Source organism: Pseudorca crassidens, chromosome 6 (genome assembly GCF_039906515.1).
Source record: "Pseudorca crassidens isolate mPseCra1 chromosome 6, mPseCra1.hap1, whole genome shotgun sequence".
Lineage (NCBI taxonomy): Eukaryota > Metazoa > Chordata > Mammalia > Artiodactyla > Delphinidae > Pseudorca > Pseudorca crassidens.
The window spans coordinates 121,820,319-121,844,215 of record NC_090301.1 but is presented as its reverse complement, the minus strand read 5'-3'; the positions used below and the strand labels follow the sequence as shown (position 1 = coordinate 121,844,215).

Here is a 23,897-nt window from a genome sequence, read left to right as displayed (position 1 = left end):
CTTCTTTCAATTTAGTACTCACGGTCACCATAGCAACGCAAGGGACCAATTCTCCAAGCAGCTTCTGAGTTTGATCTGTTGGTATCAGTGATAACTATCTGAGTGACAGGCAAGTGGTCTTTGAAGGAAAGAAAGCCAGTATCATTTGTCCTGCAAAACACAAATTTAAGAAAAGAAAGGAGAAAATGTGGATAATCTAGGGATTCTTTAACAAGCCTCCTCTTTTCAAAAGTGATTTGGCTGGTTGCTGCAGGGTTGGGGCAGCAGGGGAATAACAGAGGGCCTTTCATCTCATAGGTATGCGTGAAAGTCTGGGATGCCAATTACAAAACCCATGGCCAGCTTCCAAAAACTAGAGCATTTTACATCTTCCTTAAGTCTTTCCAGAAAAGCAGATAGTTTACAGAGCTTGCTGCTGCTTTTTGTAGCTCACAGACCCCACCTGCCCAATGCAGTGCTGATGGAACATGAAACATTGCCTCTCTTTCCATGAAGAGATCAGCTATCTCAGTAACTAATTTGAAATAAGCATCACAAAGCCACTTAAAATCACTCCAAGGACTTGTTTCAGTCACCTGCCAACAGGTTTTAATCAGTTTAGGATGTTTCTTATCACCTTTTAAGGTGGTTTGTTGCTTTTTATTTTTTTTTCTGTTTTAGAGACCTTTGTAGTTAATGACTCTAGCTTTGTCTCTGTTAATTACGCAATTAGGAATCTGACTAGTCATCCTTTGACAAGAAAGTTAAAAATGAATGGGGTTAAGCTATTCATGTTTTCCTTCTTTTATTTTTAACATCTTTATTGGAGTATAATTGCTTTACAATGATATGTTAGTTTCTGCTTTATAACAAAGTGAATCAGCTATACATATACATATATCCCCGTATCTCCTCCCTCTTGCATCTCCTTTTTTTTTTGAGTTGTGTTTTTGGACTCATGGTAAGGACACACCATTTTACTGAGAGTAAAAAGGAAATGTAGGTAGGAAACTGACATTGAGTGAATATGCAGTGATTTTGAGCCAGAAGTATACTAGGGGTATAACACACCTATGCAGTGGGTACCATTATTTCCATCACAAATGAGGAAACTGAGGCTAAGAGATATGAGATAACTTGTCTATGGCCACAGGGTAGAAGGTGCAGGGGTCTAGTCACTTGGTGTCTATCTCAGCCCTAAATTTAACAAGTATGCCATAAATATATGTTAATCTGAGCTGAAATGAATTATATAAGGCAGTCTGATAATTGCACATGGGTTGGTTGGACTGTTCAGCCACACAGCCTCAAGTAAGCACAGGATGGATCATCTTGTCTGTTCCTGGGAACTGGGAGACACAGCACCAAGCCACAATGATCAAGGCAAGGTATATGATGTAGCAATTTGTTTATGAGAACACAGAGGAGCTAATTCATATTGGTTCTCTCCCTGTAGACACAAAGACATCAACACAACACTCAAAAAACACTCAAAATCAACGTTATATTTCAGCATCCTTTGCATATTATTTACAGCTCTGAGACTAAAGACAAAGAAAAAATGTGTCAAATTATGAATTAAGGATGCGTGGCAAGGTTCAAGTAGTGTGATGAAGTGCTTTAAGGACATAGATTTAGAAGCACACGGATTTCTTCTGAAATCCCGGATCTCCAGTTTCCACCTGCATTAGCTTGGGCAAATTATTTTATTTCTGAGATTCCACAGTATCCTCAGTTGAAAAATGGAGGTAATGCCCATATCACAGAGTTATAGAGAGAATTAAATGATATGATATAGTCACAGTGCCTGATCTATGGTAAATGCTCAAAAAATAGTAGTGTTAACACTCATTTGAGTTCTCATTTTTGCCCCTGAATCACTGCAGCCTCAGGCAAGTCAATTTATCTTTTCATACATCAAGCTATGATTCTGTATTGGAGGTTTCCACACTATGGAAAATTAAATGTTAAGATTAGACATACAACTCCTGAGATCTGTAGAAAAACGCACTAATTCATCTTGGTTATAATCAAATCAAATATTCACCTGTACGTATACCCTTACAAGTCTGTTCACCCAAAATGTAAAGAAATGCACTATCCACTGTCTGTAATTTGAGTACCTGTATTTAGAGACCAATCAAAGGATCTGGAATAAGATTCTTGTGTCTATTTGAAAGCACATCTATGAATGTCACATATACACAGAATAAAATTAGAATCTTCATGTTCTAATATTTTTTCAAGCAGACATTGCAAAGCAAGTTTCAAGTAACCAAAGTGGAATAAAGATCAAACTCCTGTAGAAACTCTACATTACTATAGGATTTTATTTCTCCCTAATTCTTCTTTCATTTTCAAGGTGAAAATGGTAGATTCTGAAGTCTGTCCAGCAGTGTCAAGCACTGTCTCCCTCATACACTATGGCATCTTGCCTGTATCAATTTGATGTCCTGGCACCAAAGTGTTGGAATATACAAAATTGCTCCAAGAATAAAAATCTCTTCCAAATAACAGAGAAAAAGAACTTCATATTTAGTTTGATGATGCAGAGCATATTACCAAAAATACTTTTTATATAAAATCTAAAAATCTCTCCAAAGTTGTTTAATGTGGTAGAAACAAACTCAAATGCCTACAGGGTCAAGGAAAGTAATAAAAATGAATGAAGCCAGCTTTGTGTTAGGTGATAAATGGGACATGACAAACAGCTTCAGTGTCAGGGAGAAAGAGAGAGAGAGAAAGAACAAGAGGAAGACTGGGAGGAAGTAGTATTCTGTCTATAGGAGACGGTGATAGTCATTCCTAACAGGTAATTATGCTCTTCATGAATGTAGGACCAGTGGGCCAGACTGGAATATCAACGTAAAATTTCTCAATTTTTCAAATCATAGAAATGGATTTAAAATTCTTAAAAAAAAAAAAAAGTATGGTGGGAATCAACACTGCAATAAAACTGACCAATAAAACACAGGTGGGCTTCCCTGGTGGCCCAGTGGTTGAGAGTCTGCCTGCCAATTCAGGGGACACGGGTTAGTGTCCTGGTCCGGGAAGATCCCACGTGCTGCGAAGCGGCTGGGCCCGTGAGCCATGGCTGCTGAGCCTGCGCGTCCGGAGCCTGTGCTCCGCAATGGGAGAGGCCACAACAGTGAGAGGCCCATGTACCGCAAAACAAACAAAAAAACAAAAAACAAACAAACAAACAAACAAAAACACAGGTGAGGGCTGTGTTCAGCCTACAGGCCACCTGGGCATCAAGAGACTTTGCAAGTTCATTCATGCTCTTAGCATCACAGTGAGAATAGTGTTTGGATTTAATTCAATGTGTGAACGACAAGGCTGATTCAAACATTTCAAAGTATTAATGGGTAGAATATTTGGGGGGTGGCATAAAAAATGATACAAACTGCAGCTGTAGAGTTGATGTTCTACACACGAAGTTGTTTTCCTTTGGCTTCTGTATGAACTTGTCTTCTCAAGGGCAAACACTTTACAGACTTTGTCTTCCTTTGGAAGAATATACAAGACTCTTCCTAAAGGCACAGGGTGCTTATGTACTTTATAAGTACAAAAATGATTGTGTTGTAGTGGGAAAGAATTGTCATTAGGCCAGACGGACCTAGCTTAAAACATGTGCCTCAACACACGGGTTGTACGATGTCATGAGGTCAGCCTGGGACTCAGTTTCCTAATCTCTTAAATGGGGATAATAATACTAATTCGATGTTGTTGTATAAATCAAAGTAGATAATGTATATAAAACTTAACATGTTGATTAACACATAGTAAGGATTCAATAAATAGCTATTGAAATTCCCAGTCAAGTGTGTAAAGAAAATGTAAAACACAAAGAATTTTTGAAAGGAAAATAAGAAAAAAGTGCCCTACTGTTGGCCAGCCAAAGATCCCAGCTTATGGAAGCTTGAAGGGCACAAAGAATAGATAACAGACACATGGTCCTCAAGAAACACATGTGACCTAATGATAAAACATGCACATTAAGGAAAAGACTCAAATATTCTCAAGAGAAAAAGTATGGCACAGAATTAGCCAATGTGGTCTCCTCTTAGTTTTTCTATCTGAAACTAGGGACTTTACCAAAATCAGGTTTGCAGAGCAGAACAGGGGCTACTGATTTCTTTAGTGTATCATTAAAGTGCAGTGAAAACTCATATACTGCTTTTTTTTTTTTTTTTTCTGTCAGCCAGTTTTTGGTTAACTGCTGCAATTCTTTTTATAGCATCATTTGGGTGACTGAGCTTATTAAGAGAGATTTTTTTTTTCCTTTTTATATTCTTCTCTCTTTCAGTCACCCAAAAGTAACATATAACACGTTATTGATAAGGAAGATAAACCTAGAAAATTATGCAAAGAACTCAAGACCTCAGGTCCCTTGGAAGCCCTTGTGTGACTCTGAATGAATTATTCTCAGGAAACTCTGCATACCTTTCTGTTGAGTGGGAGACATGAAGCCCTCCATTTGCTGTGGCTGCAAAAGAGGTATAGCCAGGATGAGGCCCATAAACAGCTCTGCAAGTCTAAATGCCATATCAATGCTTGACAGTAATTCTATCTTAACTTTAGTTAAGGCATTATTTCCCTTTTGTCTTCCTTATTGAGACTTAAAAAAAAAAAAGAAGAAGAACCTAAGGGATTAGATGACAAGAAGCTCACAACGAGCTCAAGGGTCACTTGGTTGACAAAACAGCAAGTGCAAACGTTGACTGTGGTCACATAGACAAGTCCACACCAGAGGATAATATCCCTTTAGCTGTGCCCCACACTGACCAGGACATATCCGGAGTCTTGATTTCAGTCCCTAGTATAAGAAACATGAGGGACAAAACAAGATGATGTTGGCATATATTTAACATTTTCAGAAACTACATTTCTTCTGTAAATACTTTAAGACAACTGAAGCCATAGGGCTCTTCTCAAATAGGTGTGAGAAAACAAAATCTGGTCTTAGTATATGAATACAGCCAAAGTTTACCCAATACTACTTTATTGTTAAGAAATGTAAACGGCCCTCCGGATTTCACGAGTATAAAACTGATTTTAAAAAGTACTAGCAAGGATGAAGGTTTTTGTAGACATCATTGGAATTAACCTGTTCTGGATAGGAAAGAAAGAAAGAAACATGCAGTAGTGCCATAAAAGCTCTTCACAGAAAGTCTGCATTTTTTCTTCTCTCTCACCCTCCTCCCAGACCTACCAAAATTGACCTCTTCTCCTTCCAGCCCCCTGAAACTTCAGAGAATCGCTCGTTTCCACAGAATGGAAATGCCAGTCCCTAACTTACTCCACGATGCTGCAGCATTTTAGAGTGCTGCCTTCTTTCCTGTTACACACACACACACTCACGTGCATTTTCTGAGGAATACATATTCATTCAACTGCCTATGAAAGATCTCCTTTGGACATCAATCGTCAACCCTTAACTAATATGCTCAACTCCCCTCCACTGGTCACTTCCCCAGGGATCGGCCACCCTACTTGTTACTCAGTTCTGTCAATGCCTTGGTCCCAGGCTCTCAGCTGCTGAGGCCGTACACCTGCGGATCTTCATTTCTCCTCTTTTCCTCACTTCCTCCTTCATTCTTGACCGACAACTTCCACCAAACTCCCCAACTTTAGGTCTCTGTTCAGCTGCACTATCCTCATCCTCCTGGCCTCAGCTTTACTCTGAGGCCCAGAGTCAGACTGGGTCTGGGAGATAGTCACCTGACCTGTCCCCTACTTTTCCTCGCTCTGCCCCCTCCCTCCCTCTCACTCATGTCCACACCTGCAGAAACATACTCACACATGTGGACCACAAGATGTACTTTATTGCTTCAAACCTTGTAAAGAAGTCTCTATCTCTTACAGGTAGGGTCCAAATTCCAAAATATTTAACATATTAGAGTAGAAAGTAAAATGCAATTTTAAGCCACCCTTGCCTTTTACTGGAGGAGTTCTTCCTAAAGAAAAAGATCCACATGTTAGAGGCCCTGCTTGGGTGTGAGGCTGCTATTCTTAAACTTACTGATGGCTCTGGGGTTTGGCTGAGCATCTCACATCTCAGGACCTGAGGATGGGAGCCACCTCTTGCCTTTCCCTGGCCAGGTGAGCACACGAATAGAGTTTTACACCTGATCTTGTTTCACCCTCGGAACAGCCCTATGATGGAGTTATAACATCGCCTGTCTTGTACAGCAGAGGCAACAGAGGTTGAGCGAGGAGATACAACTTCTCAGAGGTCACTGTTGGCAAGTGGAGAGGCTAGGGTTGGAAGCAAAACTTTTGCCATAACCGGTGTGCTCTCCTGTTCCCCAGGCCTCGTCTGGCTCCTGCAGAGAGCGGCTCTCTCGTGAGTGGAAACTGCGTTTCCCACATTTGTCTACATCTTCTCCAGGCAGGGCTGGAATAACCTGGCCCTGAGTCCTTGAATTGTCCTTGTGGGTTTCGGGCTGACTCTCCCCATTCCATTCACACAGGCTTTCTCCACACGAGATACACTTTGATTAGGTTTCAGTTGACTAATTTGCAATGATTTTCCAGCCCTGCATTCTCTGAGATTACACGTAGGTCACCTTGACAGGAACTCTGGGAGTCCACAAACTCTTCGGTGACACACTTAACAAGCAGTCTCCTGGTTGAGTTCCATGGAGGCAGAAACACTCCAACCATGACATGGTGAGTTTTACCAGTGAACTTTCACAGGGCAGCACCATTTTGGAGAGAAGGGTCTTCAGCGCTCTTTCCTAGTCTCACCTAGAGCGTGATGGCTGAAGGATATATTGGATTGCTTTGGTATGCTAGTTAGTTATCTTATGCATTTTATTGCATAAGATAGAAATTAGTTTAACTTCTATAAGTCAATATTGCCTCATAGTTCATTTAAGATACTGTAAAAATAAAGAAAATAATAATAAAAATGATGACTAACACATTTTTGAGAACTAAATACCTGGCATATCTGCTAGACGAGCAAATTAATGCCAACTTAGCCAGCACTCCCCAGAGATAGGCATTCTTTCTCTCTTTTTGGTCTTATTTTTCTTTTCTTAAATCAAACAAGAGCCTGAAGCTCAGAGAGACTAAAGGACAGTCACTACGTGAGAAATACAGGATTTGATCATCCCAGGACATCATGTGATATCACATAGAGGTCAATTATATTTTACATCCAGAAAATGAGGGTGCTGCCAGAATAAGTAGCCACAATTGTGTGTGTTCTGAGTGTATTACATGTATTACTTCATGATATTTTCACTAAAAATCTAGAAGGCAGATTTGCAAAGGAGATAAAACTGTTTCTCCTCTGTTTCTCCTCCTTCTTCTTCTTAATGATGAAGACTCTACTTTTTGAAACTAATGCAGAGAATGTATTTATTTGTAGGTAGCTGAAAGTGTTGCCATGGATCTCAGAGCAGGACCAGGCGTGATAGAAATGACAAACACTGAGAGGAAGAACGGAAGGGGAATACAACATCACCAGGGTCCTGTCAGAGCTGTCCACACCTGCTGAAGGGTTCCAGCAAGTTCTGAGCCAAAGGAGGTTGTAATTAACATCTTCCTGTGTGGCTCTGTTTTGACCCCCAGTGAGTTCTGTGGTGAAGCCACTTGCTCAAAGAGACTATCATTTCACCCCAGATTCAGGGAGGCCAGTTCTGAACTGACTCCCTTGTGGTCTGTATAAAATCCTAAGTCCCTTCAACAATTTGGCCCCATTCATCAAAATAGAAAAGTGGATGATTTAACAATTCTAAGCCAGAAATCTATACGATAGAAATAGTAACTTTAAAAATGAAAATAAAGTATGTCAAGACTCAAAAATGTTCATAGCAATATTTTTTTCGAATACTAAAACATCATTTAAAAATAAAATGTTTAGGGCTTCCCTGGTGGCACAGTGGTTGAGAGTCCGCCTACCGATGCAGGGGACATGGGTTCGTGCCCAGGTCCGGGAAGATCCCACATGCCGCGGAGCGGCTGGGCCCGTGAGCCATGGCCGCTGAGCCTAAGCGTCTGGAGCCTGTGCTCCGCAATGGGAGAGGCCACAACAGTGAGAGGCCCGCGTACCACAAAAAAATAAATAAACAAAGTAAAAATAAAATGTTTATTATTTAATGATAAACTGTAAGTTATGATACAACTCACTTTTCAGCCATTAAAATGGACAGGAGGCATTCATGTTTATGCTTATTTAATGATGCCAAGTCAAAGCTCTTCAAGACATAGTTCATGTAGAAAAACAAGCTGCAGATAACACATTTAATACAATCTCACATTTCGTAAAAACTGAATGAACTTTCATATTAATAAATATGGTATGTGCATAGGGAGATATTTATATGTAGATGTGCCCTACATGCCCCACTATTATCTCTACGTATAAAATTTTACATGTTGGGTGGAAGTAAGAGGATACGAAGTGATAGTGAGGAAGGAGCTTCCTTTTTATTTAATATTTCTGAAATATTTGAATTTTTTATAATAATAATAGGACATATTTATTTTGTAATAAAAAACTCCTAAATTTTAAAAAATCAGGATAAATTATTCTCCTTGGGCATTGTTAAATATAGATACCTCAGTCAGATGAATCAGAACTGAGAGCTGTAAGCAAACTTAAAGAGCAGACAAAAAGGTAAGCAGCTCCTCTAATTTGGTCCTGAGTAAGAACTACTATTAGGTGAGTAATGTTACTTAGTGGCAAGTAGGCACATTAAAATAGAAGCCAAAGTCTCATTGCATTCTTAAGTCAAATGATAATATTTTTGGTATACAATTGCCAAAATCAAAATGTTGTATAAAATATACTAAAGAAATGCAAACTTTTAATCTTGATATTGACTTTGAGTCCTATCTATTTCTGCTACTCACGATTTTGCAATTACCCAAAATGTGTAATGTGACTTTACAGACAACTTAGAGATAATAAAGTTGTACAGCTTGACAGGTAACTGAGGCAACTGAAGCCTCAGTCTATATTTGTGTTTCCTATAATCATAAAAGAGTATTTCATAGCTATGTTTTGTCTTCTGGAACCAACAGGTCTTAAATTGCTTATTGGAAATTTTCCAAATAGACGAGAGGATGGTGGCATCATTGAACAAAAAGCACAAAAACAGTCCTTAATGCTACCCTTGGTGAAGTATTAACTATTTTACTCCATCTAGAATTCTGTAAGATAATGATGTGATATGTTAGTTTTAAATGATCAAACCCTGGTTAGAAGTTGTGCTTTCCCATTTTTGTATTGTTCCTTTTTGCTTTTCCTTGAGTGTGTGATGCCTTCTATCATGTCCTATCAGATGTACCACAAAACACTCTATCTAAAAACAATCTGAGGAGCTTCCCTGGTGGTGCAATGGTTAGGAATCTGCCTGCCAACGCAGGGGACACGAGTTCGAGCCCTGCTCCGGGAAGATCCCACATGCCACGGAGCAATGAAGCCCGTGCACCACAACTACTGAGCCTGCGCTCTAGAGCCTACAAGCTACAGCTACTGAGCCTGTGCTCTAGAGCCTGGGAGCCACAACTACTGAGCCCATGTGCTGCAACTACTGAAGCCCGCACACCTAGACCCCGTGCTCTGAAACAAGAGAAGCCACTGCAATGAGAAGCCCGTGCACGGCAATGAAGAATAGCCCCCAATCGCTGCAACTAGAGAAAGCCTGCACGCAGCAACAAAGACCCAACACAGCCAAAATAAATAAACAAACAAACAAACAAATAAAAAAAATAAATAAAATAAAATAAAAACAATCCGAAACCCAGTCGTGGGATTGTTAGTGTAAACTAGTCAGTATCAAGTTGTCCCAGGATATATACTTTAAGTGACAATTTAAGGAATAAAACAGCAGAACATACCTAGCAAGAGGAGGGCATATTTTTCTAGGAAGAGAGTATGGGGAGAAAGGAAAAAAAATCATTCATTCATTCACTCAGAAGTTAATGTATGAAGAACCTACTATTGCCAAACATATTCTTTCCAACCCAAGGCTCTGGCTCTGACTACATTGCTAGATGCATGTGGAATTCAGGGACTGAGTGAGTAAAAATCCAGATAAAGCCTTCCTAATCTCTACATGGAATAGCTCATAAATAACATTCATGAATAAAAAATTGCCACCAGGGCTTCCCTGGTGGCGCAGTGGTTGAGAGTCCGCCTGCCGATACAGGGGACACGGGTTCGTGCCCCCGTCCGGGAAGATCCCACATGCTGTGGAGCGGCTGGGCCCGTGAGCCATGGCCGCTGAGCCTGCGCGTCTGGAGCCTCTGCTCCGCAATGGGAGAGGCCACAGCAGTGGGAGGCCCGCGTACTGACAAAAAAAAAAAAAAAAAATTGCCACCAGTTGAGATTGTACAATATAATTTTTTAAAAAAATAAGAGATAGAGCCTTTCTTTTCTTTCAGGATTCAGAATTCCTGCCCCATTTAGGACACTACCAAGTCTGAAGCATCCTCACTGCACTAAGTGTGGAGATCCCAGAGGTAGAGATTTTGGGGAAATCAAAGGATGCCTGAGAGAGCAAAGAATATCCTACGTGAGGAAACAGCAAAACTCTGAACTCTTGGATGTAACCAGCATCTTCTTCCTAAAGGCAATTGTCTCATTAAGTTTCCAGGGAAAGGAGTGAAGGGCCCTTGTGAAGGTCAAGGTCCTGGGGCTGGCTTAGACACGTCTTTACAAACAGAACAGCTCAAGACAAATGTTTAAAAAGATAACTTTGGGAGCAGCGTGATCACTTCTAGCTACACTTTGATTAGCCGGGAGAAAATCAACCTGCAGCAAAAAGTTGAGGTTAAATTTTGAGTAAATATTTCTGGGGAGATAATAAAAGGTGGGTAACAGCCAACAATGCAGCAAATATCAGTTAATTCTAGAATCACCATGGCCCAATGTACCAAACGACAGAGAGGTAAAAATATATTTAACAGGAGTCATTCACCCGTCTTTCACTCATGGCTTAGCACCATTTATTAAACAATTTCTTTGTGGCAGAGAAGTAGACTCTAGGGCTAAAGAGTAGTTTGAAGCTCCAGGATTCCACATGCTGAGAAAAAAAAGAAATCCCTTAAATATCCTGCTTAAAAAAAAAAAAAAAAAAACCAAGAACAATAAGTTTCCTTTTTTGGATGATCAGATAACCAGAATTTAAACTTTATACCATTTCCTCCTTCTGTTCTGTGCCATGTCGCTTCATACAAGGGTGAAGTAAGGGCAAGAGGCAAAGAACAGAGTTACTAAAACTCACATAAAAATGTCTATACTTGCTTATGAATAAATAAAAGAATGTCCTGCTGTTAGAAAAGAGAGCTTCACCTTAGCTCTACCTGGTTGTCTGGATGAGAAAACTTTTCATCCGGGCCATGGGCCATCACGAAGAGGCACACCTTGGACAATCTCTCTGGCTTCTGCTCACCACCCAACCATCTTTTTATCCCTCTACCACCATCCTTTGTGTCCCATTTTGTACCCCTCTACCCAGATGACTGTTGTTCCACCCCTCACACAGCCCAACCCTCTCCTGTGTGATCCCCAGGCTTGGAGCTGTCGCCAGTTTCCTTTCTTGTTCTCAGCAGCCCATCCACCTGACGTGGTTAAATCAGAGAACACCTGACTGGGGGGATGTCTATAGGCCTAATCATTATGTTGAAGAGAAGTTCCTTTGCAAACAATCATTTACTGTGAGATTGTTATTCATGACAAGTTTTCTCATTTGTCTTTTTTTTTTTCCTGTTTAGTTCTTTAGCTGGGATGGAAACCCCAGGAGAAGTCAGCTCCATAGTATACCTGATCCACGTCTCCCTGAGGCTTACCTTTAGTATTCTAAGAAGGAATTGTGCCTTGGGTGTTCCTTGAATTACTTCTTTTTCCTTCTTCCACCCACCTCCACTTCTGAGCTGCCTTACTTTCACCCATTACCCGCAACATACTCATTTTCCCCATTTACTTGGGCCTCACGGAAATATATGACAGCAGGTGATTCAGTTGCAGAGGTTAATTAAAACAGAATAAAACATTACCAATTACCAGAGTCTTGGAAGATAGCTGAGGCTCTCAGAGCAACCTGACTTAGCAGAAAGCAACATGCACAGTGCAGTGATATGATCTGAGATGCCCTGGGAGGGGTCTCTTTGGCATCCTCACCAGCTGCCGTAACCCAAAATGCCAACTTAGCAGCTAGTTGGATGTAGTCAGCAGGGCTTCCTTGGATTCAGCTGGAATTCCAACTCTACCCACTTAGTCATGTGACCTTATCCAAGCCACTTAGCATCTCAGAGCCTCAGTTTCCTTTTCTGGGGAAAGGAGTTAATAAAACCAACCTCAGGGGTTGTTGGGATAATGATATGAGCTATAGTATATACAATACTAAGAACACTTCAGCATACGGTACTTAACTTTTTTTTCCCAATTTTTTCATTTTGTAATTTAATTTTACTTTTTTTCATGATTAACTTTAAAAATTTATTGGAGTATAGTTGATTTACAATGTTGTGTTAGTTTTAGTTGTAAAGCAAAGTGATTCAGATATATATATGAGTATATATATATTCTTCTTTAGATTCTTTTCCATTATAGGCTATTACAGAGTATGGAGTAGAGTTCCCTGTACTATACAGTAAGTCCTTGTTGATTATCTATTTTATGTATAGTAGTGTGTATATGTTAATCCCAGACTCCCAATTTATTCCTGCTCACCACCTTTCCCCTTTGGTGACCATGAGTTTGTTTATACCAGCCCACATCAGTATTCTGACTAACTTTACCAAGAGCAGAAACTTAAGGGAAGTTTATAAGGTAAAACTGTTTGAGCTTTCTTAGAAGCACCCGGACACCAAAAGGGGCATGCTTGGCTGAAAGAAAAGTTTGAAATGTATGGAAAGCCAGCTGGACCACATGTTATCTAAGAATCAGGTTGAAAGAATGTTAAAGAACACGACCATTTCATAGTAGTGCCAGCTTTTGTGCTTTACCTTTCTGTAGTAAATAATAGAATTGGATATTTAAATAATGAATGCATTTCCACAAGGCTCTGCTGTGTTTCACTCTGAATGTACGTTCTATGTCCACAACCCCTGTTACAGACAAAGCAAAGCTCTCTCATTGTTATTTCACATACAAGAAGCTTCATGATCTGGATTTGACCTTCTTCCCTGCCTACATCTCCTATAAGTTCCCCACAGGAAAACTGTGCAGAAACTATACCAAGATACTTATATTTGGGGGAAGTAGTGATTTTTATATTATTTCACATTTCCGTGTCTGAATACATGGCAGCACCTACCTGTACTACACTAACTTTAGCTCACTTCTTCTGATCCTTCAGAAATTAACTACACTTTTCCTTGAAATCGAACTATCCCAGCCCATGGGCACCCCAGGTTGACACAGAAGCACATGTGTGCTTCTGTCTATAACCGAAGTCATCACACTGTTACATTTACTGCTAAATAACTAGCCTTTTCTTTTCCACTGTCCTGCGAGTTCCTCAAGGGCAGGGATTGTAATGCCCTTGACTTTCTCTGCACAGCAGACTGCCTGACTGCACAGAGTAGGCACTCATTAGACATGTGATATATGAGTAAATGTCAGCTGGAATAGTATGTACAGTTGCCTCTATAATAAGTTATTTTCCAGAATCGTTTATGACAGGTTATGACTTGTCCTAAAACAGTGAAATCTGGAAGAGTTAAATCCGAATCTGCTCCCTCATGAGAATGATAAAAGGGAATTCCTGATCTCACCTGGATTGGTAAAGTGAATCAGAAAACTGATTTTAGGCTTGTATAGTATTTAGTAGATAGCAGTTTACTATATTGCAACTCCTAGGAAACATTGTCACTTAACAATCATACACTGAAATGTTCTTAGTATTTTATACACTATACCCTGTATAATATATATATATATATATATATATATATATATATATGAGATATTCAACATAACTCTAGGACAGCCATGGTAAAGTGGGCATCTTTACAAAGGGAAGTTCAGATCATTTCTCTTGATCCTTCATAGGTTGATTGTTGAACAAAACCTACATCTAAAATTAAATAAAATGTTGCTGGCCACAGAAAGTGGCACATGATGAGGCTTTCCCTCTGGCTCTAAAGGAAGAGAAAAGGCTTATGAAATATGCAATAATCCATGTTGGAAGAGGTATGACGGCACCAGAGTTGAGGAAAAGTTTCCCTGAGCACAACCTCAATGATGAAGTCAATAGGAGGGGTTCAAAGATGAGTGAACGAGTAAGAAGGTCAAAGGAGGGAGAGGCTGGAATCAGAGTAGAAGAGACGATCAGTGGGAAGTCTTGGAGAAGAGAGAGTAGCAGCATTTCAATATTTTTTCCACTTTTAAGTGATGTGATGTGATTCTCCAGCCCTGCTCCTCAGTGTTCCTTAAATTAAGCCCAGGCATGGTTATTTGAACTCTAGGAAGGGAAGGCACTGAGGCATAATTAGGTATGGAAAGAGTTTCATCAAAGGAAAGGAAACAGTGAGCAAAGATCAAGAATTCAGCCAACAAGCGAGTGAGAATTGAAGGCACTTAGGAGAAATACTTCCCCTTCTCAATAACTCTTTATATTCTACCCCCCTTACCAACTTCTCTGATACAGAATAAAATGAACATGTTTCCATGTAAGTCTATGAATCTTACATTTCTAATGTCAGCATAGTGAAGGGAAATTAAAAAAATCACAATAAACTGAGCAAATCTAAGCTGCTGGTTGCAGAGGATTTTGACTATGTTTTCCTGGCCACACAACCATTTAGCCTTTCCACACATCTCTCAAGCTTGTAGGTGCCATTTTGGGATCCTTCCTCCTCCTCAAAGGTCTTCTACATTCATCTATTCAGCTAACTACCATCATCTTCTACTCTACACAGAGTAGGTCTTCAGGGATATAATGTTAAAAAAGACACAGTCTCCGAACAGAACAAGAGTTATTTTTGGTTTGTCGGCCTCCAAGATGTGATAGAGGGCTCTGCAGGGTAGAGTGGGAGTGCACAAAATGGAGAAGTCCAGTCAACTGCATCTGATTTGACCCCTGTGAAGATCGCGATGTTAGGAGAAGGAACCTGAGGTAGAAGATAGCTGGGCCCCTGGGCTGAGCAGCTGGGGAGTTTGTCAAACAGAGTAAATTGGAGCTCTGTTTTCCCTAACACTCCAAGGACAAAGTTAATGGCAGGAGCTGATCTCTGCTGGAGTAAAGAGATAGGGGGACCACATCTATCACTCCTGAGGTCAAGGAGACCTCCCCAATGGCACATGTGCAGGGAGTCTCCTCTGGGGTCAAAAAGGGAGGGGGCGCCATCCCATAGTAAGTCTTGTCAAAGCTCTCAAAGGCCTCCATGCTGGAATCCATCTTGGCAAAAAGATGTGCACACATATTGGGAAGGGCCCTAAGATAGGTCGGATGTGGGAAAAGAAGCAAAATAATTGGCCAGAGGAGAACAAAGACCCGGAAAAACTTCCTCTACATAAGTGACTTAAGCACGTTGTTACTGTGGTCCTCCTCATTAGGGAGAATGCCCACACCCTTTCTCCCTGGGTGTGTATTCCTGTTTTGCTTCTGTCTAAATAAACTGCTTCCCTGTGTGCTCTCCCACATGTTGTGTTGTGTTTCTAAGAATAAACTTTGTACCTGTTTCTGTAGTTTTTGCCTCCTTGAAACAGCCTTGCTTTCAAATGAGGGCAAGAGCCAGGGCAATTTTGCTCCCAGTCTCTACCCCCTGGTGGACTGGTAGCTAGGATTCCTAGTTTTCATCCAGGCTACTCAGGTTCAATTCCTAGGCAGGGAACTAAGATCCTGCTTCAAGACTGCTCACTGCTGTCTCTCTGAGATCAAACTCAGGTCACATGACTTGGGGCCCAAGCAGCCCTACAACATTCTGAAGCTGTGGTCCATCTAGTGTAACCTGATGGAACCACATTCTTGGTCTTTTCCTCACTGAACTGAGTTTCAAGTGGACCTAAAATTTTATTTGAAACATTCCTGCTGTTATCAATTTAAACAGTGAAGGGAAAGTACTTAAAAGCCATTTCCACTAGGTTGAGAGCAGGTTGACATAGGAATTCTTAACTATACTTGAGCAGCATTTATTTGATGAAGCAAGTACAATTATAAAGCCAAAACCAAAGAATGTCTTAAATTCAGTCAAAACCAAAGTGGGTTTGGAAATGTTCTGTGCATATTTTCATAATCAGTACAGTAAAAAAAAATAAGCAGTTGACCTGGAGGGCAAAGGAAAACTACATGTGATGGCCATGAGAACTAAAACTAAACTTTATCTACAAAAGTAACTTGCTGTGGGGAAGGAAGAGAGAGTCTGGCCTCAGCTATACCTGAATTCAAATTCTGGATACGCCTTTTAATAGACCTGTGCGTCCTTGAGAAACGTATTTAACCTCTCTGTAATCTACATTCCTCTACCTTAAGGTGCAAAAGTGAGAAAATTATGAAAGATTAATAGGTTTGTTTTCTCTGTCAAATTTATGTTTACCAAAGGAGAAAGGGGAGAGGAGGGATAAATTAGGAGGTTGGGATTAACATATGCACACTACTATATATAAAATAGACAATCAACTAGGACCTATTGTATTGCACAGGGAACTCTACCCAATATTCTATAATAACCTAAATGGGAAAAGAACCTGAAAAACAATAGATATATGTATATGTATAACTGCATCACTTTGCTGTACACCTGAAAGTAACACAACATTGTAAACAAGTATACTTCAATACAAAATTTTTAAAAAATCATAAAAAAGGACCTACTGTATAACACAGGAAATGTATGATCATTACAAGATATATGCTTATAGATTATTACAAGATATATGCTCAATATCTTGTAATAATCTATAAGGGAAAAGAAACTGAATATATATATCACTGTGCTGTACACCTGAAACTAACATATTGTAAATCAACTATGCTTCAATAAAAAAATAATACAAAAAAAAGAATTAATAGCTTGTTATGAGGATTAAATAGGTGTTTAATAAATATAAATTTTCTTTTCTCTATTTTTAGTGGCAATAATAGGGCAGGCCAGTGACTCGATCATCAGTGGGACAATGGGAGAATAAAGAAACAGTCTGTTTAATTACACATCCCTATCTCCCACACCTTCTCCCAAAGCCTATATTCTACACATTACAGAAATGCTGACTAAATCGCAAAGCTAAATATTACATTTCATTCTCCTGTTGAAAATGGAATGTTCAGAATATAAAGGGGTTATGGTGTGGCAACACGCTATGTGTTACAAACTTCAGCAATAGCCCTGAAAGTACGAGGACTAGAAATTTCCAAAGTTAAAGCAATCACCCTTATTCAGGAGCCCTAGTTCATATTGAATCTCTCATCTATTCTCTTTTATCTTAGGGGACATTTTATGCATCCTTTCGTGGGCATCCTCCGCGAGTGCAGAGGGTTCAGGACGCCCATTACCATTCGTCCTTGTCAGCGTCACAATTGCAAAAGTGTCGAATGTCCAGGCAGCTCTCGTCTAGGCCACAGTCACACTGCTGAACTCCGGGAGGGACGCCTCCCCAGTAGGGGTGTCTTTCATTGGACCGTCCGATCCACCAGGTCAATGGGGTTCCATCTGAAAGACAAGATGCTTCACAAGTCAGAGTGGAGCAAGCCTGAAATAGCACAGAGGGTGTCACAGAAACTGAGATGAAAATGTCTCGAAGGATATATATATATTGTACGTATGTATGCACATATACATATACATATGTGCATACATACGTACAATGTATATATATCCCTCCCTCCCTCCCTTCTTTCCTTCCTCTTTTCCCTTCTGTTCTTTCTCCTTCACTTCTGTTATCTCTCCTTTCTTTCTTTCATTTTTCTTTCTTTCTTCCTTCCTTCCTTCCTTTTTTGTTCTTCTTTCTTTTTCTTTCTTCCTTCCTTCCTCCCTTCCTTCCTTTCTTTTATTTTTCTCTCTCTATCTCTCTCTATATATATGCACACACATAAAGAGATATCTATATACATGTGCTCATATAAACAACACTTACATGAAAAGTGTTTCTATAATAGGATATTGATTAATCACGATGTTTAGACTCAAGGTCACAAGCTCAAATGCTAACCAAATCAGGCAGGCATCACAATTGAGTAAACTGGACTAGACCTTAGAACAAAAATATTGAATATATAGATACAAATATTAACTTCCTTTTAAAACTACAAAACGATAAATAGTAGCATGAGGGCCAATATTAGCCCGACCTTAGTCCTCAGTTTCTGGTAGACTGTGGGGAGGGGTGGACACGAAGGTGAGGGGGAGAGTGTTGGCTCAGAGGACAGGGTGGCCCTGTCTTACCCCACACTGATTTCTGTCATGACAAAGATTAACACCAGGGTTACCATATCTTTTGAATTTTTTAAAGAGAAGTCACAATATTTGAAGTTCAAAAATTTGGACAAAAGAAATATTATGAAGGTCAATACTGCATAGGCCAATGAAATCCCTCTGTATGTCATATTTAACCCATACAAAGCTAGGATGCAACCTCTAATTTCTGGTTTATGTAGTTAACAGAAAACTATTTTTGAGTCTTGTCCTTGTCAATTTTCAATTCTTTTTTCTTTGCAAAGTTTAGTTTAGTAAAATCTGTTGAAGTTATCTTGTATAATTGGGAATATTTAAGTAGATAAAAATTATTATCCAGAAGATGATAAGATATCCAAAACAACAGATGTAGGCAGAGATAGAGGTGTTATACACCCTTAGGCTGAATGGGGTTAGGCCTAGTTCCTCTTTGGAAACCACTGGTCTGTTTCTGTTTGGCATACAACAGGCACTTAATATGTGTTTATTTTTTAAAAATGAAAGAAATAGTTATTGAGAGCCATTTTTCATGATTTATCATTTTAAAGTAGAATAGTAACTTTTGTCTGAGGATGGCGCTAGGTTGGAATTCTGCCTAGTCAAGACTAGATTTCATATACAACTCCTGATGTACAAACATATAATTTACAAATTATTCATGTATACAAATAGCAACAACTTTCTCTGAATTGCATTCATTACTAACATCCTTATGGAAGTCACTGAGGCAAGTAGGAAGAGAATGACAATCTGGGTTTTCCAAGAACCTGTAAGTAATGAGAAGAAGATAAAACAAATACTAAGAAACACAAAAGTATCTTAGGAGTGCTGAGTCAGGGGGCAGACAGCCTGAAGGACTATACTCACCCCAAAATACTACTCTTCACACTGTCTAAAATGTTTCAAGTCCCTTTGTTAGCTTTTAAGTTAGAATCCCAGTTAGAGATGTCTGTTTACTAGTATCTTCTTTTTAAAGAATAATTCTAAATGGTACAAATCCATTTAACCTATTTCCAAACAGCTATAAGTCATTGGACACTAGTTCAAATGAATTGCTTTCTTTCTAACCACTAGCTCAGATCAGCCATATTCAAGTGGCCTAGAGGTCTGGTGGGTTTACTTAGAACAAAAAGCTCTTTCAGGACTGAGGTAAGCTTAGGTGGATCGTCCCAGTGTGTGAGTCCAGGTAACACAAGGGTAAAACATTGTGTGTTCAGATGTTTGCGAATGTTGGCTTTGGGCACAAGATATGGGAAGAAATCTCTCCACTTCTCCCTCCTGGCCCTTCCCAGACCTCTCCTCCATAATCGAGAATCCTGATCACATGGTGAAATTCAATGTCATCATGAATTATTTTTGTTTATAAGCAGAATCAAAGTTGTGATCTTATTAATAGCATTATTATCAATGGTTTCAATTCTGAAAAACCAATTTGTGTACACTCTGGTGCAAATGGTGCCTTCTAGTAGGTTTACCAATTCTTACTTGGTGCCTTAAATCCCTAGAAGTGCCCGTAGCCGCTCAACACTTTGTTTTGTTTCGAATCTACCAGTGCCTTGTGTCACTGAGGCTTGGGATCCCCTCCTCATGTCTGACAATTAGTATAAAAGTTGCAAACAGTTTTGACTGATTGAATATCAATGAGCAAGAAGAAAGAAAAGGAAATATAGAGAATAAAGAAGAAACACACACATATATTTGAGAGCAGGAGGGTTACAGCAGAATTTTCCTCTTAGATGTCCCAGGTTTGTGATTATTCCCCCAAGGAGTATGAGCTGGAACATAACAAATGAAGAAACTGACGATCAAAAAGGGTGACTGATTTTTTTTCATTCATGACTCTAATGATGTAGTCAGGAAGAGAATCGGCACCCTTTCTCCAAATTTTGGCCACTGGAGAAATTGGATTTCCTGCATGTGTTATAGTGGGCTCATGGGAGTAGTAAATATCCCCGCCCCACTGATGTCTTGGTCTTGCTACTTGCTTTCCCCGCTGGAACACAGACTGAAATGATGGCATGTCAGCTCAGTCTAGACCACTGCTCCTGGGACCACCCCTGACACCACGGGAGAACAGAATCCAGATGGTCACAGCCTCTCCTGGTGGACCTCAGGATGTGGCACACGGAGCACAGCCATCCTGCCTGACGCTCAGACCTGTGAGCATGAGAAAAAGTCCTGAACACTGTATGCCACTGAGCCATGGCAATTGGCAGTATAGCATTATTGTGGCAATCACTGATAAAACACAAAGCAAATATCAACCACATACAAAAATTCTGTAGGGATTCTAAGGAAGTAAAACACAGTGATCAAGGACAGTCCTGCTTTCAACTGCAGTTTGGTTGGAAACATAAATAAAGAGACATCGGTGAATGAGGAAGATAAAGAGAAACACCAATTCTGTTTGGCTCAACTAATTATCTATCTTTTGGCCCATAAATGTAAGCAGTTAGAGCCAACATTTTAGCAGTCCCTTAGGAAGACCCTTCATTACTGCCGCATATCCCTTTACTTGAACCCAATCTGTGTTCACTCTGAGTCCGTCCCAACTCAAGTCCCAATTATTGGCAGGGTAACCCAGACTCTCACACCACCTTTGTCCCCTTCTAATATGGTGCTTGGATCTTCCTGAAATTTAGAGAGCAGTTTCCCCAGTGTTCAAGGTCCTGGCTTAGCTCCTCCTGGCTCAGTGCTCCCACCCATGTATTCCTTTAGAAATTCTGCATAGAACTTTGGAGAAACTATTCCCATGGCTGATCATTGACTGTCACCTGTCACAGCCTCCACCTCTAGGTGACGCAAGATTCAAAGCCATATATATATATATATACACACACACACACATACATACACACATACGTATATATAGGATTTATAAAACCTATACATGCATACATATATGTATATGCATGATTTATAAAACTGTGATTAAAAGAAATGATATAATTATGAGTGTATGTTATATTATATATATATATACATATATATAATCATTCCATTCAATTATTGCTTGATTCTATGCTGTGTGAAGGTCACAGGGAGATATCCTAGCTATACAAATTTTAATAGACTATCACTGCCCCAAGGGAGTTCATAACATTTAAGGAAGAAGGACATATACACAGCTAAAAGAAATGTAAGTCAGAATGAGATTAGGGTCAAAATATAGAAGTGAATAAAATGCTAGGAAAGTCCAGAAGAAGAAGCTATGAATTTTGTCCAAGATTCCTGAGAAATGGTTTATGGAAATGATTTTAATTTCATGGAAATGGTGACATTTGACTGGAGGCTTTGTGTTGAGAAGGACTTCAGCAAATGGTGCCACCAGGGAAAAGGGTGCAAGTAAGAGGCACAAGGAAAGGGGATCCGATTTTCACTACAGCATCGTTAGGAAGCAACGGTTTGAGATAACGAGATTTTTGCACATTCTAAAGATATCTTATCTCATTGACTGTAGTTAAGTATTTTGAGCTTAAAAATAAGAGGAAGGAGCCACCAAAGTTGTAAGGACAAATAATTACAGATGACTGCACCCAAATGTTTCATTCTATGATCAAAACACAAATCATCCAGATGCTGGAAAGAAGATTCTGGAAACCAAAGAAAGTATTTTACATTCTCTTTCTTTCTAAATAGAATGTAATTTCTAAGGAAAGGTTTAGACCACAAGAAAAACAACCTCTTCCATATCACAAAATAATGTCAGACATTCATCAAAGTCAATCTTGGTCTGACTGCATGCTGATTAGGATCATTAAATCAGAACATATGTCTAATAGCGTGATTAAGAGCTAGTCAGTGACATTAGGAATTAACATTTTTATAATGTTGTTCAACATTCTCTTCTCCCTGCCTATTTAACTGAAGTGAGCCCAGAAAGGAGGGGGTTGCATAAAAGATTAATGATACCGCCTCTCAAAACAAATGATAAAAATCACTTTGATGAGGTCATTTCAACCTGTACTGAACAAACCTCACTAGAATGTACCACAGGGATCCTTCATGGTTAGGCAAAGAGGTAGACAAAATGATTAACTTAAATGATTCTATTTGCATTGTTTTAATTTTTTGTAGGGTAATATAATAATAATTTGCATTTTGATAGTATATTTTATTGGAAGACCTGCCATGAAGAATCCTAGCAAGGTTAAATGACTTGTTCAAAGTCATACAGTCGCTGAAGGCAAATCTGGACTCAAGGATCTGGGTCCCTGAAGCTCTCATGTCCTGAACACCCACCTTCCCAATGACTCACAGACTTTCTGACTTTTTAATGTGCCAAAAACATATAGAGATAATGTGAGCCTTGCAGGGGAAAATGACCAGCTAGAGAAAATGACAATTATTATAAATTTGTGGGAACTGATAATACTAAATGAACACTGTAGTATGGGAATAAGACCTTTAGTTTATTCCACAATTTCTCTGAGAAGACAGACTTGAAAGCAGTAGTTTCCAGATGTCGGGTGACAAGAATGGAGGGGTATTCCTGTAACCACATCAAACTAATGTGAGAAGAAAGAAACCTTCATTGTGTTAAGACCCATGGACTCGGAGTGGGGCTTATTTATTACCATAGTATACCTATAGTATAATTAACCTATACTGATTAATATAGTAAACAATTAATGAATGGGAAACAAATTTAGAAAAGTAAAATACCTAGTGTCTACACACAATCAGGGAAATAGAGAATTGCAATCAATCTGTGTATTAAGGCTCATGTGTCTGTTTTTAACTAGTAATCCTAATTTTTAAAAAATCCAGCAGTTATTGAGCACTTAAAATATCAGGAAGTTATATGCACTTTTTATACCCTAGTTTGATCAATCTCCACAACAACACTATGAGGTAAATACTTTTATCTCATTTTACAGATGAGGATACATTACTTGCCCAAGGTCGCTCGGCTAGTCAATAACAGACCCATGCCAAAGCACAGTGATTGCTGTAGGTGATTACAACAGACTCAACCGTGAAATCCCTGCCCCCACTGTTGTTCCATCCCCTAAAAGGTATTCTTACAGCAGGAAACAGGGACTTCTAAAGTCTAATTCAGATGATTTATCTTTCTGATTAAAATCCTCCAGTATTCTATGTCTGTGGGTCTACTTCTGTTTTGTAAATAAGTTCATTTGCATCATTTTTTAGATTCCACATATAAGCGATATCATATGATATTTGTCTTTCTCTGTCTGGCTTACTTCACTTAGTATGACAATCTCTAGGTCCAATCTTGCTGCTACAAATGGCATATTTCATTCTTTTTTATGACTGAGTAATATTCCATTGTATATATGTACCATATCTTCTTTATCCATTCATCTGTCCGTGGACATTTAGGTTGTTTCCATGTCTTGGGTATTGTGAACAGTGCTGCTATCAACAGAGTGGTGCATGTATCTTTTTGAATTATAGTTTTCTCCAGATATATGCACAGGAGTGGGATTGCTGGACCATATGGTAATTCTATTTTTAGTATTTTAAGGAACCTCCATACTGGTTACTAAGGTGGGGGGTGGTGGAGGGATAAATTAGGAGTTTGGGATTAACATATA

At 39.4% G+C, this 23,897-nt stretch overlaps 1 protein-coding gene across 1 annotated transcript in view; it reads right to left on the bottom strand.

Annotated features, from left to right (window-relative positions):
* CNTNAP5 (contactin associated protein family member 5) overlaps nucleotides 1-23,897 on the bottom strand; it is an 883,101-nt gene that overhangs the window by 147,770 nt on the left and 711,434 nt on the right. The window contains exons 14-15 of the mRNA XM_067742208.1: nucleotides 17,439-17,595; nucleotides 23-150 (exon numbers count right to left, since the gene is read on the bottom strand). Coding sequence (XP_067598309.1) covers nucleotides 23-150; nucleotides 17,439-17,595 — 285 coding nt within the window. The remainder of the gene's footprint in view (nucleotides 1-22; nucleotides 151-17,438; nucleotides 17,596-23,897) is intronic.